Below are 12,294 nucleotides of genomic sequence, written 5' to 3' on the forward strand. Positions count from 1 at the left end.
GGCTGTCATTTGTAGACAGCCCCACGGGGACGCTGGCCAGTTCCCCCATCTGTCTCCAGTTGCTGTCTCTGTTGAGCAAAGTTTCTGAGCTTTTGCTTCACTTACTGTGCTGGTGCAGCTGGCACCAAGAGAATGCTCCGCGCCCATCCCACTTCCTCCCTCCATGTCTTCCACCCCTCCTGCCCCCATCCTCATGCTTGTGGCTAGACTAAGGACTCCCCCCTGCAAGTGCCAGGAAACCAGTCAACCAGCAGAAAAGAGACCGCCATCGTGTCCTGTGTAGCTGGGACACACTGTGTGGTTGGTCTGGGCTTCAAGCAGGGACCAGGGGCTCAGAGAAATCGCTCAGCCTCCCTGAGCGTGCTGGCCACATTCTCACCTGCTTGGCAGGACCCCACCCCCACTCTATGGGGTTGAGGAAGATGGCTTTCCACAGTGTAAGGTCAGGGACATCCTGGCTCAGAAACCCCACCCACAAGAGGGAGGCACGTCTCCTGGGTCTGACATTAGTCCTGGGAAGGATTCAGGATGCAGGTGTATTGTTAGACCCAGGAATACCACCAAGGCCCGGGCTGGGTGGGATCCTCTCCTGTGGCCAGAAATAGGCAGCCTGACCAATGGGTCTTCCAGGCCCCTTCCAGGCTGAATCTTGGTGTGTGTGTGTTTATTCACCATTCAGAACTCAGATATAAAAAGGCATTTATAATAATTTCACCCATAAGCCTTGTCTTTCTTGCCAGGCATTTTATCTCCTATACCAATACTGGTGCCTGGCATGTACTTAAATATAAGCTGAATGAAGCACTAAAAAGCCACCATGATTTGTCTGGTTTTCAAAATATAGAATTGTCTCTTCATGTGAAGATTGGTCCCTCTCTATGAGGCTGTTAGGTGCCGCTTATGTGGAATTTGTTGTGAAGTGAGTTCTTTAAAGGAAGCAGGAGGAATGCCTTGCCTTTTTCTTTTTCAGTTCGTTTTCCAGGAAAGTGTTGACATCTGCACAGAGTGAAAGAATAGATTTTGAATTTGCTTTAGAAAAATTATCATAAAGGAAAAAGTCAGCATCTTTGACATTGAGGCTTCCCCAAAAAGGGATCATGTGCTTCGGTGTATTGTGAGTGACATGATTCTGATTTCCTTGGGGAGAGGCGACCAGGAGAGGGCATGCCAAAGACTCCGAGAGAACCTGCTCCTGCCTGGCAGTGAGGTGGACCTGCGCTTTTAGAGGCCTGGCTGCAGGGGCACTAGATGTGGGACGGGGACATGTCTGGATCCTGCACCCTAGAGACCACAGAAGACCTTCTACAGATGGCCACATCTATACACCCATGCATTCATCTATTCATTAAGGATTTATTGAGCACCTATTACATTTGGGGCCGGTGCTGTGTTCTGGAGAGGGGCCATGGGGAGTCACCGCACAGTGGACACCCTCGAAATTTACAGTCTGGCTAAGGCGACAACCCCACAGTTGTAAAAGTTTACAACACTGAAGAGTGCTACAAAGAGGGGTGCATGGAACTCTGGGGGGGGTCACGGAAGCAGGGGCAGGGCCAAGCCCGGGGGGAGAAAGGTTAGGGAGGCCTTCCCTGAAGAGGTGAAGCTTGGACTGGACCTTGATGTCCAGGTGGCAGTTGAGTAGGTGGCGTGTTCAGGAAGTGAGGACAGCACGTGCAAAGGCCCTGTGCTGAGCATTTGGCTCCCCTGAGGACCTGAGGAGGGTCAGGAAGGTGGCAGGCTACAGAGGTGTGAGTGAGGTGGGTAGATGAATAGGGCCTGGTGGCTATGGTAATGACTGGCCTTCCCTGAAGGGCAATGGGAAGCGAGGGGAGCAGGGGAGCGGGCTGTGTTGTACAAGACCCGCCAGATCGCTAAAATGGCAGCAAAGCTATTTTGCAAGTGGCTCTGTTTCCTCCTCCCTCCTTGCCTTCCTCTCTGGTCCTATGGGGTCCTGTTTGCATGTGGCCTCATGCAGTTATCTCCTAGATGTAGCAGCTTTTTCTCTGCATTCTGCATTCAAAGAAAATGTTATCTTTCCAGACCTACAGAAATACTGCCAGGCCCTCCTCCTTGTCTCTGGCAGCTGCCTCCTAAGGGAGTGTATCTCCCATCTCCTCACTTTGAGAGCCTGTTGTTTTCATGTTGGTTGAGCCTGTGCTCCCTCCCAGCTGTGTGACCTTCCACCAAGTACCCCACCTCTCAGGCCTCAGTTTCCCCATCTGTAGGATGGAGACAACGCTTTCTGCCTCATAAGGTGGTTGCAAGGATTCAAGGAGCTCACCCATGTGAAACGCTCAGAACTGGGCCCAGCGCACAGAAGGCTCCAGAAAGGTGCCAGTTATCACCACTGGGTACGTGCCTGGACCCCAAAACATTTTTGGCAAGAATGTGATGTTTCAAAATTGGCATTGTATGTTGCCATCACGACAAAAGTCAGGACTCATTGGACTTCCTGATCCTTGGTGAATGCTTGGGGTTATTTTATTTACCGTGACTTCTCAGTGCTTAGAGCTGCTAAGGGACTCCGTGGGGCTTCTGGGGTTATGGGCCCTCTGTAGGCTCTGTGGTCATCTCACCTCTCCCCTCACCTCACAGAGAGGCCCCAGGGCTCAGGGAGGGTGGCCAGATGGTGGTGAGGAGGTGGGATTCCAGGCCAGTCAGAGAGCAGACAGCAGGGCAGCCCCTCGTCTTCTGGTCATTCTACCACAGAGGAGACTCATTGGCTGCCACCTGCCTTCTTGACTTGGGGATTCCTGGCAGAGGGGCCCAGTCTAGGGTGAGGCAGATAGTAATAGGTTCCTGCACAGAAGTGAGTTCTCTCTCTCTCTCTCTCTCTCTCTCTCTCTCTCTCTCTCTCTCTCTCCCTCCCTCCCTCCCTGCAGCATTTCTCTGAATAGAAGTTCAGGTCTTCTTGGAAGGTGGATCAGTTATCCAATTTGAGGTGGGACGTGGCTTTCCACACCTGGGACACACCAGGTCCCAGAAGAACTGTGTAGCAGGTCTCCAGCCAAAGATCCCCCAGTCCATGGTGACCTTGCTGACCTGATGGGTAGAGTCTTGCTCACCCTGGGCTTATGTAATGATGTCTTTCCCAACCATCACTAAAGCCACCCTGTGACATAAACAAACTTCATCTGCCCCAGTGGCTGGTGGGTAAGAGTTTACTAAGCACCTGCTAAGGGACACGCACTTTTGGGCACGATCTCACTGAATTATGCTAATCATCCTGGAAGGCAGCATTTGCCACTGCATTTTTAAAAATCAAGGTACAATTCCCATCATATGCATCATTTTAAAGTGTACAGTCAGTGGTTTTTAGTGTATTCACAAGAATGGACTACCATCACCACAGCTTAATTCCAAAACATTTTATCACTGCAAAAGGAACCCTGCACCCATCAGCTATCACTCCCCATCCCAAGACCCCCAGACCCTGGCAACCACTAATCCACTTTCTGTCTCTATAGATTTACTATTCTGGACATTTCATATAAAGGGAATCATAAAATATGTGGTCTTTTGTGACTGGCTACTTTTTTTTTTTTTTTTTAATTGGGGAATGTTGGGGAACACCTTGTTTCTCCAGGGCCCATCAGCTCCAAGTCAAGTTGTTGTCCTTCAATCTAGTTGTGGAGGGTGCAGCTCAGCTCCAAGTTCAGTCGCCATTTCCAATCTAGTGGCAGGTGGCACAGCCCACCATCCCATGCAAGAATTGAACCTGCAAAGACCTCGCGCTCTAACCAGCTGAGCCATCTGGCCGCCCCTGTGACTGGCTACTTTCACTTAACATTTTTGAAGTTCACCCCTACTGTAGAATGCATCAGTACTTCATTCCTTTTCATGGCTGAATAATATTCTCTTGTATGGATAGACCTTTTTTTTTTTTTTTTTTTTCTGTGTGTGTGACTTAAGGCAAAACGTTTATCTTGTACTTCTAGAGGCCAGAAATTCAAAATAACATTTACTAGGCTAAAATCAAGGTATATGAAGGGCTGGGTTCCTTCCAGAAGTGCTAAAGACCAGAGTTTTTTTTTAATCCATTTTCTGTTGGAGATTTGGGTTGCTTCCACTTTTTGGCTATTATGAATAAACGCTTTTACGAACATTTGTGTGCAAATTTTTGTGTAAACATACATTTTCAGTTCTCTTGGGTATGTATGTAGGTGTGGGACAGTTGGGTGACTGATATTTCTATGTTTAACCATGTGAGGAGCTGCCAGACTATCTTCTAAAGTGGCTGCACCTTTGTATTTCCCACCAACAGTTTACTAGGGCTCAGATTTCTCCATATTCTCTCCATGTTATTGTCTGTCTTTGATGACAGCCATCCTAGTGGGTGTGAAGTGGTATCTCATTGTGGTTTTGATTTGCATTTCCCTTTTGGCTAAAGCTGTTGAGCATCTTTTCATGTACTTATTGGCCACTTGTCTCTCAGTTTTGGAGAAATGTCTATTCACATCCTTTGCCCATTTTTGAATTGGGTTGTTTGTCTCTTGATTGTTAAGTTGTACTACTGTGGTCTACAGAGGGGAAACAGGCTCAGAAAGGGGATGTGACTGGGCCAAGAACACTGGGCTCACAAGCAGATTGGTTTCCTCCTTTCACCCAGCAGGTTAGGGGCCACTGTCTTTCCACCCCATGGACCAGAGGAGCGGCCTGCAATTTTGACCTGTCCCCCAGACCACCCCAGGTTCTGTCCTTGCATTTAAAGTCCCTGTAGCCAGAGGGTGGGCAGGAAAGTGAGGAAGAAGCAGTTCTGAGGAACCAAGCCGATCCTCTCTTCCCCTCCAAATCACGCGGAACTGGCTGACGTGGCCCCAGGAAGAGGGGACAGCCCGGGCCCTGTGGTTGGGGAGCCTATTTATGCTGGCTGGGCTGTGTTGCAAGCTTTTCCTGCTGGCGAGAGGGACGTCACTGGGTGCTGACCTCACCAGAAACGCTGACGCATCTTCGCTTCACGCTTTGATCGAATGGGCAGCCAGGCCTCCTCACCTTGGGGCCATTCCCTGTCCTCCTGCCCATCACTGGCCCCTCCCCCCTAGCTCGGGAGTCTTCTCCAGTGTCCACATTTCCTGCAGCCCTCCAACCACACCCTCTTCTTGTAAGCTGTTATGGGCCGAATGGCGTTCCTCTAATTCACACACTGGTGAAAGTACAAACGTCCACTACCCCAGAATGTATTTGGAGATGGGGCCTTTACAGAGGTGATTAAGGTAAAATGAGCTCATACAGGTGGGCCCTAATCCAATATGACTGGCATCTTTATAAAAAGAGATTAGGGCACAGACACACGCAGACCAAGGGAGGGCCATGTGAGGAGACAATGAGAAGACTCCGTCTGCAAACCAAGGAGACGGGCCTCAGGGTGAAATCGACCCTGCTGACACCTCGATCTCAGACTTCTAGCTCCAGGACTGTGAGAAAATACGTTTCTTTTATGTAAGCCACCCAGTCTGGTATTTTGGCACGGCCACTCGAGCAAACCAGTATCTTCGCCCTTGTCCCCGGGACCTGCTCGGGCACCTCAATGAGCCATGTGCTCAGAACATGGTCTTTCCGTTTCAACAGCCCTGGTTTGAGTGCCCCGCTGCTCTTCCTGACCCCACGCAGGGTGACCGCAGGCAAAGCAGCTTCATGTCTCTGGGCCTCAGAGGCTTCTTCCAACCAAGGAGACAATTGGCCTCCCTGGACTATGGGCAGGGGAGAACAAGGCAAAGCACATGGCTGTCCCCCGAGTGTGGAGGTCGGTCCGCAGTCGCCGAGAGGGGCAAGAAGCTCTCCGGCCGGACCTGATTCTCCCGCCTGGAACCAGGCCCTGAGCTTCTCTGAATTTCAGTTTCCTTATGAAAGGGAGCGGATGCCTCCTTGCCCAGCCATTCCCCCTCCCAGGGCTGTTGCTAGATGAGATCAGGGATGTGAAATGCAGAAGGCATGGGCACAGGAAGCGGCCTTGCGGGGGTGGGCACAGAGATGAGGAATTTAGCGGAAGCGACATGCTCAGGAGGAGAATCCAGAACTGACCTTTGGGGGTGGCGACGGTGGGGTGATTGGGCGTGGTGTAGTGAGCCCCGTGCTTGGGTGCTGGGAAGTGGGTAGAGGATGAGGAGCAGCGCCCTGGGCATGGGCGTGCGTCTGGCTTTGCCCACGGCTGATCCTCAGCACCTGGGAGTGGCTGGCATAGAGTAGGGGCAAATGAAAATTTATTGAATGAATAAATGATTGATGACGGGAATATCTAGAGAGGGAACAGCCTTAGTGGTCATGATGGGTCCCGGAGGGGGGGACAGACAGGAGGGCATCTGGCCCTGACCACCTTGGCTTTCCTAGTCCAGGCTTCACAGGCCCAATTCTCTCCCCAGCTGGAATAGCTCAGGTCTCCCTGGCAGCCCCTCACCCTGGCTCGCCAGCCTTCTGACACCCTCCTCCCTGCCAGGCTCCTGAGGGTGCAGACCAATGACCCTCTCTCAGGGTTGGTAGGTGTGCTGGGGCCACCAGGCCTGGCCTGGAGGCCTGGGCCAGCCCCTCCGCCTCTTGGTCTGCCCTCGCTTAGGCCTCAGTTTACCCCACTGTGAAGTAGCTGGTGGATGAAGGAGGCGTGGTCTCCAGGGCCTGTTCATTCTGATGTTCAGAGGTCTGTGAGACACAGAGGGCCAACCCATGATCACTATCTTTGAAAGTGAAACCTGGTCCCCAACCGTCACCACGGTGACTCCCCTCCCCGGCTTCCCCTCTGAGCTCACAGCTTCCCCATCTCCTCCACTCCCCATCTCACACCCCCAACAGCTAGTACTTGGAATTAGACTTTCGTATCTTTCCTTTCTCCTTCAAAGAACTTGCCTTTTATGTCCATGACTGGCAACAGCCATGTGAAGTGGGCCAGGCAACACTTTTCTCATTTTCATTTCACAGGTAGGGCCTCGAAGACCCAGAGCGATTAAGCAATTTGCCTCAGGTCACACAGCTTGGCAGTGGGCTTGAACCCTAATCTGTTTTTCTTGCTCCAAGAACCCTGTCTGTAGAGAAAGGGACTGGCTGTGGCAATGGGCCTAGGATGGGGAAGGCTGGTTGTGTGGAAGGTGCCTGGTGGGGGAAGGAGACAGCCTGGAGCCCCACTGGGGGATGCAGGTCCTGAGGCCAGAACCACAATCTCGGGGCTGCCAGCCTGGGTCTGGCTCTGTGCCCAGAGCCCGGTGGTTTCCGCTCACAGATGTCCCAACAGCCCCAGCAGGAGGGCGCGAAGGGCACTCAAGAAGGAAGATGTCTTACTCCCCTCAGCCCCAAACCACAGTGGCCTGGGAGGCTGATGGCTCCTGGGCTGAGAGTGACCTGCGGGCCATCAAGGGGCCTGGCTGGCAGACTCTTCTCTCTATTCCGGGCACAGCGCCCTGCAGATGGCATGGACCTCCTTGCTCCCTGTTCACTGCAGGAAGGCTGAGGCTGTCGTTTGCATCATCCTTGGGCGTGGGGGTGACCTCGAAGAACGAATTCGAAGAAAACAGGAGGAGGAGCAGGCATGCCACCGTACCCAGCACCCATTGGCCGCCCGTGGAAACTTTGGTTTTTGGGGTCATGTTCCCAGAAGGCCTGCCCTTCCCCCTCCCCCTCCCCACCCACCTCACGAGGTGTTGGCCAATCGCTCCGGCAGGCAATAAAGTGGCTGTCAGCCCGCAGGGCACCCAGCCTGGAGGTGTCATCCCCAGTGGGCAAGGGCTGGAGCTTGGACACCCAGCATGCGGGCACAGCTTCCTCGGAGGGTACTGCTCAGTAAGTATTTCCTTCCTCCCCACTAGCACCCACTTGCTCTGCCGACAGGTGCCAGTGGGGAGCACGGGTACCCTCTGTCCTCTGGGAGCTGGGAAGGTTGGGCACTGGGCAGAAGGATGCTGAGATGGAAAGAGAGCCAGGGTGTCAGGCAAAGCAAGGGGCTCACTGAGAACACAGCATCTTCACTGGGTAGAGGAGGGGGTATCCCCGGAGGGCTTCCAGGGGTAGGTGATGTAGAGGCAACTCTGGGAGCCAGGGAGTAAGGGAAGGGGACGGATTAGGGGAGAAGCTGGGGAAGCGGGATGGAGGTGGGAGTTGTGCTGCTCAGAGAAGGAAGCTGCAGAAACTGAGCAGAAAAATGGTGTAATGTCTGGAGGGGTCTCCTTCTCACCTCAATTCGCAGGGTCGGGGATGAATAGACACAGTTAGCCAGGCCTGGGGGCCCTAGAGCCCACACAATCACACAGCACACATAGCCACACCCACAGGGTGACACACACACAGAGCCACGTGACATCATTCAGAGCCCTCAATCTCATCTACTTGGGAACCCCCACATGCAGCCTGGAGTCCCCATGGTGGATGGGGCACAACTGCTTCCTCAAGCCTCACACAGACCTGGACACACAGCAGGCAGACACCCTGGTCCCACATGCACACTCACATGGGCAGCAGATACCTGAGGAGGTGGCGAGGGGTGCCCTGTTGTTGCTGTTCCTGGGCACCCAGCCCCTCTGCCCTCCCCGGCAGCGTCTTCCCCAAGGGCCCGAACGGTTCTTAGGAAGGGAACATGGTGTCACTGCCTTCCGGGCCATTGCACCACAGGCCCCTTCCGACCACGTGGCTGCTGGTGGGGGGTGGGGGCGGAGCGGGGGGAGGCAGGAGAGCGGTAACTGTGCCCAGCCCCTGGAACATTCTGACAGGCTCACAGCATCCCTGGGCCTGACAGAAGTGGTGAGAGGAGGGAGGCTCAAGGTCGGGGGACAGGCTGGCCTTGCATGACCTGGGCAAGTCTTTTTCAGTGCCTTGGTTTTCCTGTCAGTAAAATGGGGGCATGGACTGAGTACTCTCGCACCTCCTTCCCAGACAGAACATTTGGATGGTTCCTCAGACAGTTCAGGGCATCAGGCTGCCCACCCTGCAGCTCTCTCAAGCCCACATGCATGGAGGGCCAGGGACTGTCACAGGAAGCCCAGGGTTCTGTGGCAGTAGCTATCCTTTAGCCCAGAGTTCTTACAGACAGCAGCCCGACCTGGGCCACCCCATGTCAGCTCATGAGGTGGGCAGGATAGGCAGGCATAGGAGCCCCAGCCAGGCCCCCCAACCTCCCCTCAAAGGCCTACTTGGTGAATCACAGCCATTGTTTCCGGTGCTAGGCAATAACTCCCTGGACAGATGGCTGTGGCCCGAGCAGGTGCTCCTGGCATATGCGGTGCCCAGTCCCACCCTCCGCAGCACAAAGCCTGGGATGACGGGAGGCACCCCTCCGAGGCCCTCTCTACTGACCTCGCCTCTGAAAACCTCCCACTGTGGTTTCCTTCCCACGTCAGGTGACACCCCCTTTCTGTGCCCCAGGTCTGGTCCTCAGACTCCTGTTCCTGAAACCAGTGGTCACGGGCAGCTGCTCAGGTGATGACCAGGAGCTCCTCAGGCAGCTCCAGCATCAGGTGGACTTCATGAAGGACAGTAGCAGGCTGCTGGACCCCTATGTGAGTACCCGGCCCTGGTGGCATCTGAGTCTCAGGGAACTTGGGGGTTAGGGCAGGAGTAAACTCCAGAGAGGGTTAACCCACACCTGCCTAACTGCCACTCAACATGGGGGTTGGGATGGGGAAACTGAGTCCCCGTGTTATCCCAGGCCCACATCGAGTATCCCAGGCCCAACCCTGACACAATACAGCTTCCCAAGCTCAGTGGGCCTGAAGGGTGAACCCAAACCCCATTGCGTCATTTCTCTGTCCAGCATGCTTATTGCGCACCTAACATGTGCCGTGTTCTGGGCCCCAGAGATGCCGCAGTGAGCAAAAGTGAGTCCTGCTCTCCTGAAGCTCATGGTCACCTTCCCACTGACACTCCCCACACCACACTCTCCGCCTGTGTGGTCACCTCCACTAGTCCCTCTGCATCCCTCTGACCCAGCCTGCAGTGACGGTGTGTGAGGGGAGGATCCTTTCCCCTCCTGGGCCTCAGTTTCCAGATCTGTACAATGGGAGGATTGTATAGGGGTGGATGAGGTCGAGCGTTTTAAGGCTGAACAGAGCAAACGTGGCTGTGTGTGTGTGTGTGTGTGGTGGGGGCTCCAGCACTCACTGCTTGATTCTCCTTCCCACCCCTCACCCCCACCCCAGATGCACATCCAAGGCCTGGACGTGCCTGGACTGAAAGAACACTGCCAAGAGCGCCCCGGGGTCTTTCCCAGAGAGAATGCCCTGCATGAGCTCAGCAGGAGGGGCTTCCTGCAGACCCTCAACGCCAAGCTGGGCCACGTCCTACACAGACTGACCATTTTACAGCAGAACCTTCCTAAAGTCCAGGACTTTGGGACAGTGAAGAGGTATATATATGGGATCAGGAACAACATTTACTGCCTGGCCCAGCTGCTTCCAGGCTCCTCAGAGACAGCTGAACCCACTCAGGCAGGCACAGAAGACTCGCCGCCACCTCCCCCTGCGTCAGACACCTTTCAAAGCAAGTTACAGGGCTGCCAGTTCTTGCGTGGCTACCACCGCTTCATGCACTCAGTAGGACGGGTCTTCCACAAGTGGAGGGAGAGTCCCAGCCGGAGCCGGAGCCGGAGACACAGCCCCCACCGGGCCCTGCGGAAGGGGGCTCACAGGATGCAACCCTCCATGAGGGGCAAGAGACTCATGCCAAGGGGGCAGCTGTCCCAGTAGCCTTAGGGGGCGCCCCAGTGGCGCTTAGGATGACGCAGCCTCCCCTGTGCCTTTTAAGCCTGCTCCCTTGACTTCCCCACCTCTCAGAAGTGCACTTTAAGGGGTGAGGGCCGGGCTGGCTCCTCTACCTTCTCCTAGGCTGGGGGGATTGGATCAGGCCATTGTTCCCCCCAGCCCTGAGTTCCCCAGACCCAGTGGGGTGGCTGGGTCAGGCCACGCGGGGCCAACTTTCCATTGATTCAGGGGTCTGATGACACAGGCTGACTCATGGTGAGACTGACCGCCCCCCCTGCTCTGCTCCCCGGAGGCCTGCCGGCCCTTCCCTCCCATGACTTGCAGAGCTGTTGCCCCCAGACTTCCTCCTTTCCATGGCGGCATGGTTCCGAGGGGGTGGTCAAGGCCTGAGCTGGCCTCCTATGCCTTATTGCCAGTCCCAGGCCAGACACCTGGACGTCTGGGTGACCTCATTTTAAGCAGCTGTGACAGGGGCAGAGTGTCCTAGAAGAAGCACTGTCTGGGTGGGAGGGGGGCGGGGGTGGGTTGGTGTCCAAAGAACAGGGCTCAACTCCCAGCTTGGCCCCTAATTCACTGTGTGGCCTCAGGCAGGCCACTTTACCTCTCTGGACTTCAGCTTTCTTTTTGTGAATCGAGGGAGTTAGGGACCGTGTAAAGCCCTCTCTGCCTGCCAGTTACTGGGACTCCGTGACACAGGGGAGATTTCAAATTCTTTCCATATATTGGGACACGCAATGCAAGTGGACCAGGGTGCAGACTGAGTTTTTTGCAGACCTTCCAGCGCCAGGAGGCCCGTGGTCTTGGGCTCTGGCTGCTGACTGCTCCCCCTGGTGGTGGAATTTTCTCATGCTGAAACCACTGTCCTGGAGGGTTCCTAAAGTGGGCTGGGCCAATTCCTTGGAGGGACATGATTAATTTATCAATTTTTATCAGTTTTTGTCTGTTTTCTATTTATAAGGCTTATTTATGATGTGTATTTAATGTTAATATTGTGCCAACATATATTTAAAATTTGCCTGGTTTCTAAAGCCCCTGTGTCTCACTGTTACCTTGTGGGAGAGGATTTGGGGGAGGCTGGCCTCTTGAAAGTGTGTGTGGGGGGGTCCTGAGGTGGCAAGGCCACAAGTATCTACCACCTGAGGAGTGGGCTGAGGTCCTTGCCCTATCCAGGAAGGGAAGTCTCATCCCCCGGTCTGACTGTGGGGGCGTCTCAAACACAGACAAGGCATTTGTTGTGTCTGAATGGGTCTCCCTCGAGACACTGGGGTTTGGGAGCACGAGGGGAGGGATGCAGGCTGGAGTGTCTGGGTTGCTGTGGCCCCTGTGGGTGTGTGGCTTGGGTACGTGTGCTGATGTGCATTGCATGAAATGAAGCAGATAATAATAGAACCTGCCTCAGACATAGCCTGTGAATTGAAACTGCTCCCTGAAGGGGGTGTGGATTCCATCTGGCCCCCAGAAAACTGGGCTGTCTCTGTTGCTCAGGGACCCACATCAGGAGGGGGACCTATATGCCAGTGGATGATGTGCTGAGGCAGCAGCTATAAAGGAAGGGCTAACGGAAGCAGATGAACTTGACCTGGATGAGTCCCTGGCCACGCCCACTTCCTGGGATTGGGGG

General features: G+C 54.4%; 1 protein-coding gene and 1 long non-coding RNA gene across 7 annotated transcripts; one reads left to right on the plus strand and one right to left on the minus strand.

Moving 5' to 3' along the window:
* Positions 1 to 832: 832 nt before the first annotated feature.
* On the minus strand, positions 833 to 8,576 carry LOC109453381 (uncharacterized). 6 transcript variants are annotated; one of them, XR_012492650.1, is made up of 5 exons: positions 8,444 to 8,568; positions 7,615 to 7,883; positions 6,838 to 7,013; positions 6,022 to 6,633; positions 833 to 996 (listed from the first exon to the last, which is right to left on the minus strand). It is a non-coding gene; the product is annotated as an uncharacterized LOC109453381 (long non-coding RNA). The 6 variants fall into 6 exon arrangements; XR_012492649.1 differs by lacking the exon at positions 833 to 996 and having other exon boundaries at positions 3,903 to 6,172; positions 6,563 to 6,633; XR_012492648.1 differs by lacking the exon at positions 833 to 996 and adding an exon at positions 3,903 to 5,690.
* Positions 7,631 to 11,161, plus strand: OSM (oncostatin M). The gene is made up of 3 exons (XM_019743019.2): positions 7,631 to 7,764; positions 9,340 to 9,473; positions 10,113 to 11,161. The coding sequence occupies exons 1-3, from the start codon at positions 7,731 to 7,733 to the stop codon at positions 10,656 to 10,658; spliced, it is 714 nt and encodes a 237-aa protein (XP_019598578.1). The 5' UTR covers positions 7,631 to 7,730; the 3' UTR covers positions 10,659 to 11,161.
* Positions 11,162 to 12,294: the final 1,133 nt, after the last annotated feature.

Source organism: Rhinolophus sinicus, linkage group LG16 (assembly GCF_036562045.2).
Source record: "Rhinolophus sinicus isolate RSC01 linkage group LG16, ASM3656204v1, whole genome shotgun sequence".
Taxonomy (NCBI): domain Eukaryota; kingdom Metazoa; phylum Chordata; class Mammalia; order Chiroptera; family Rhinolophidae; genus Rhinolophus; species Rhinolophus sinicus.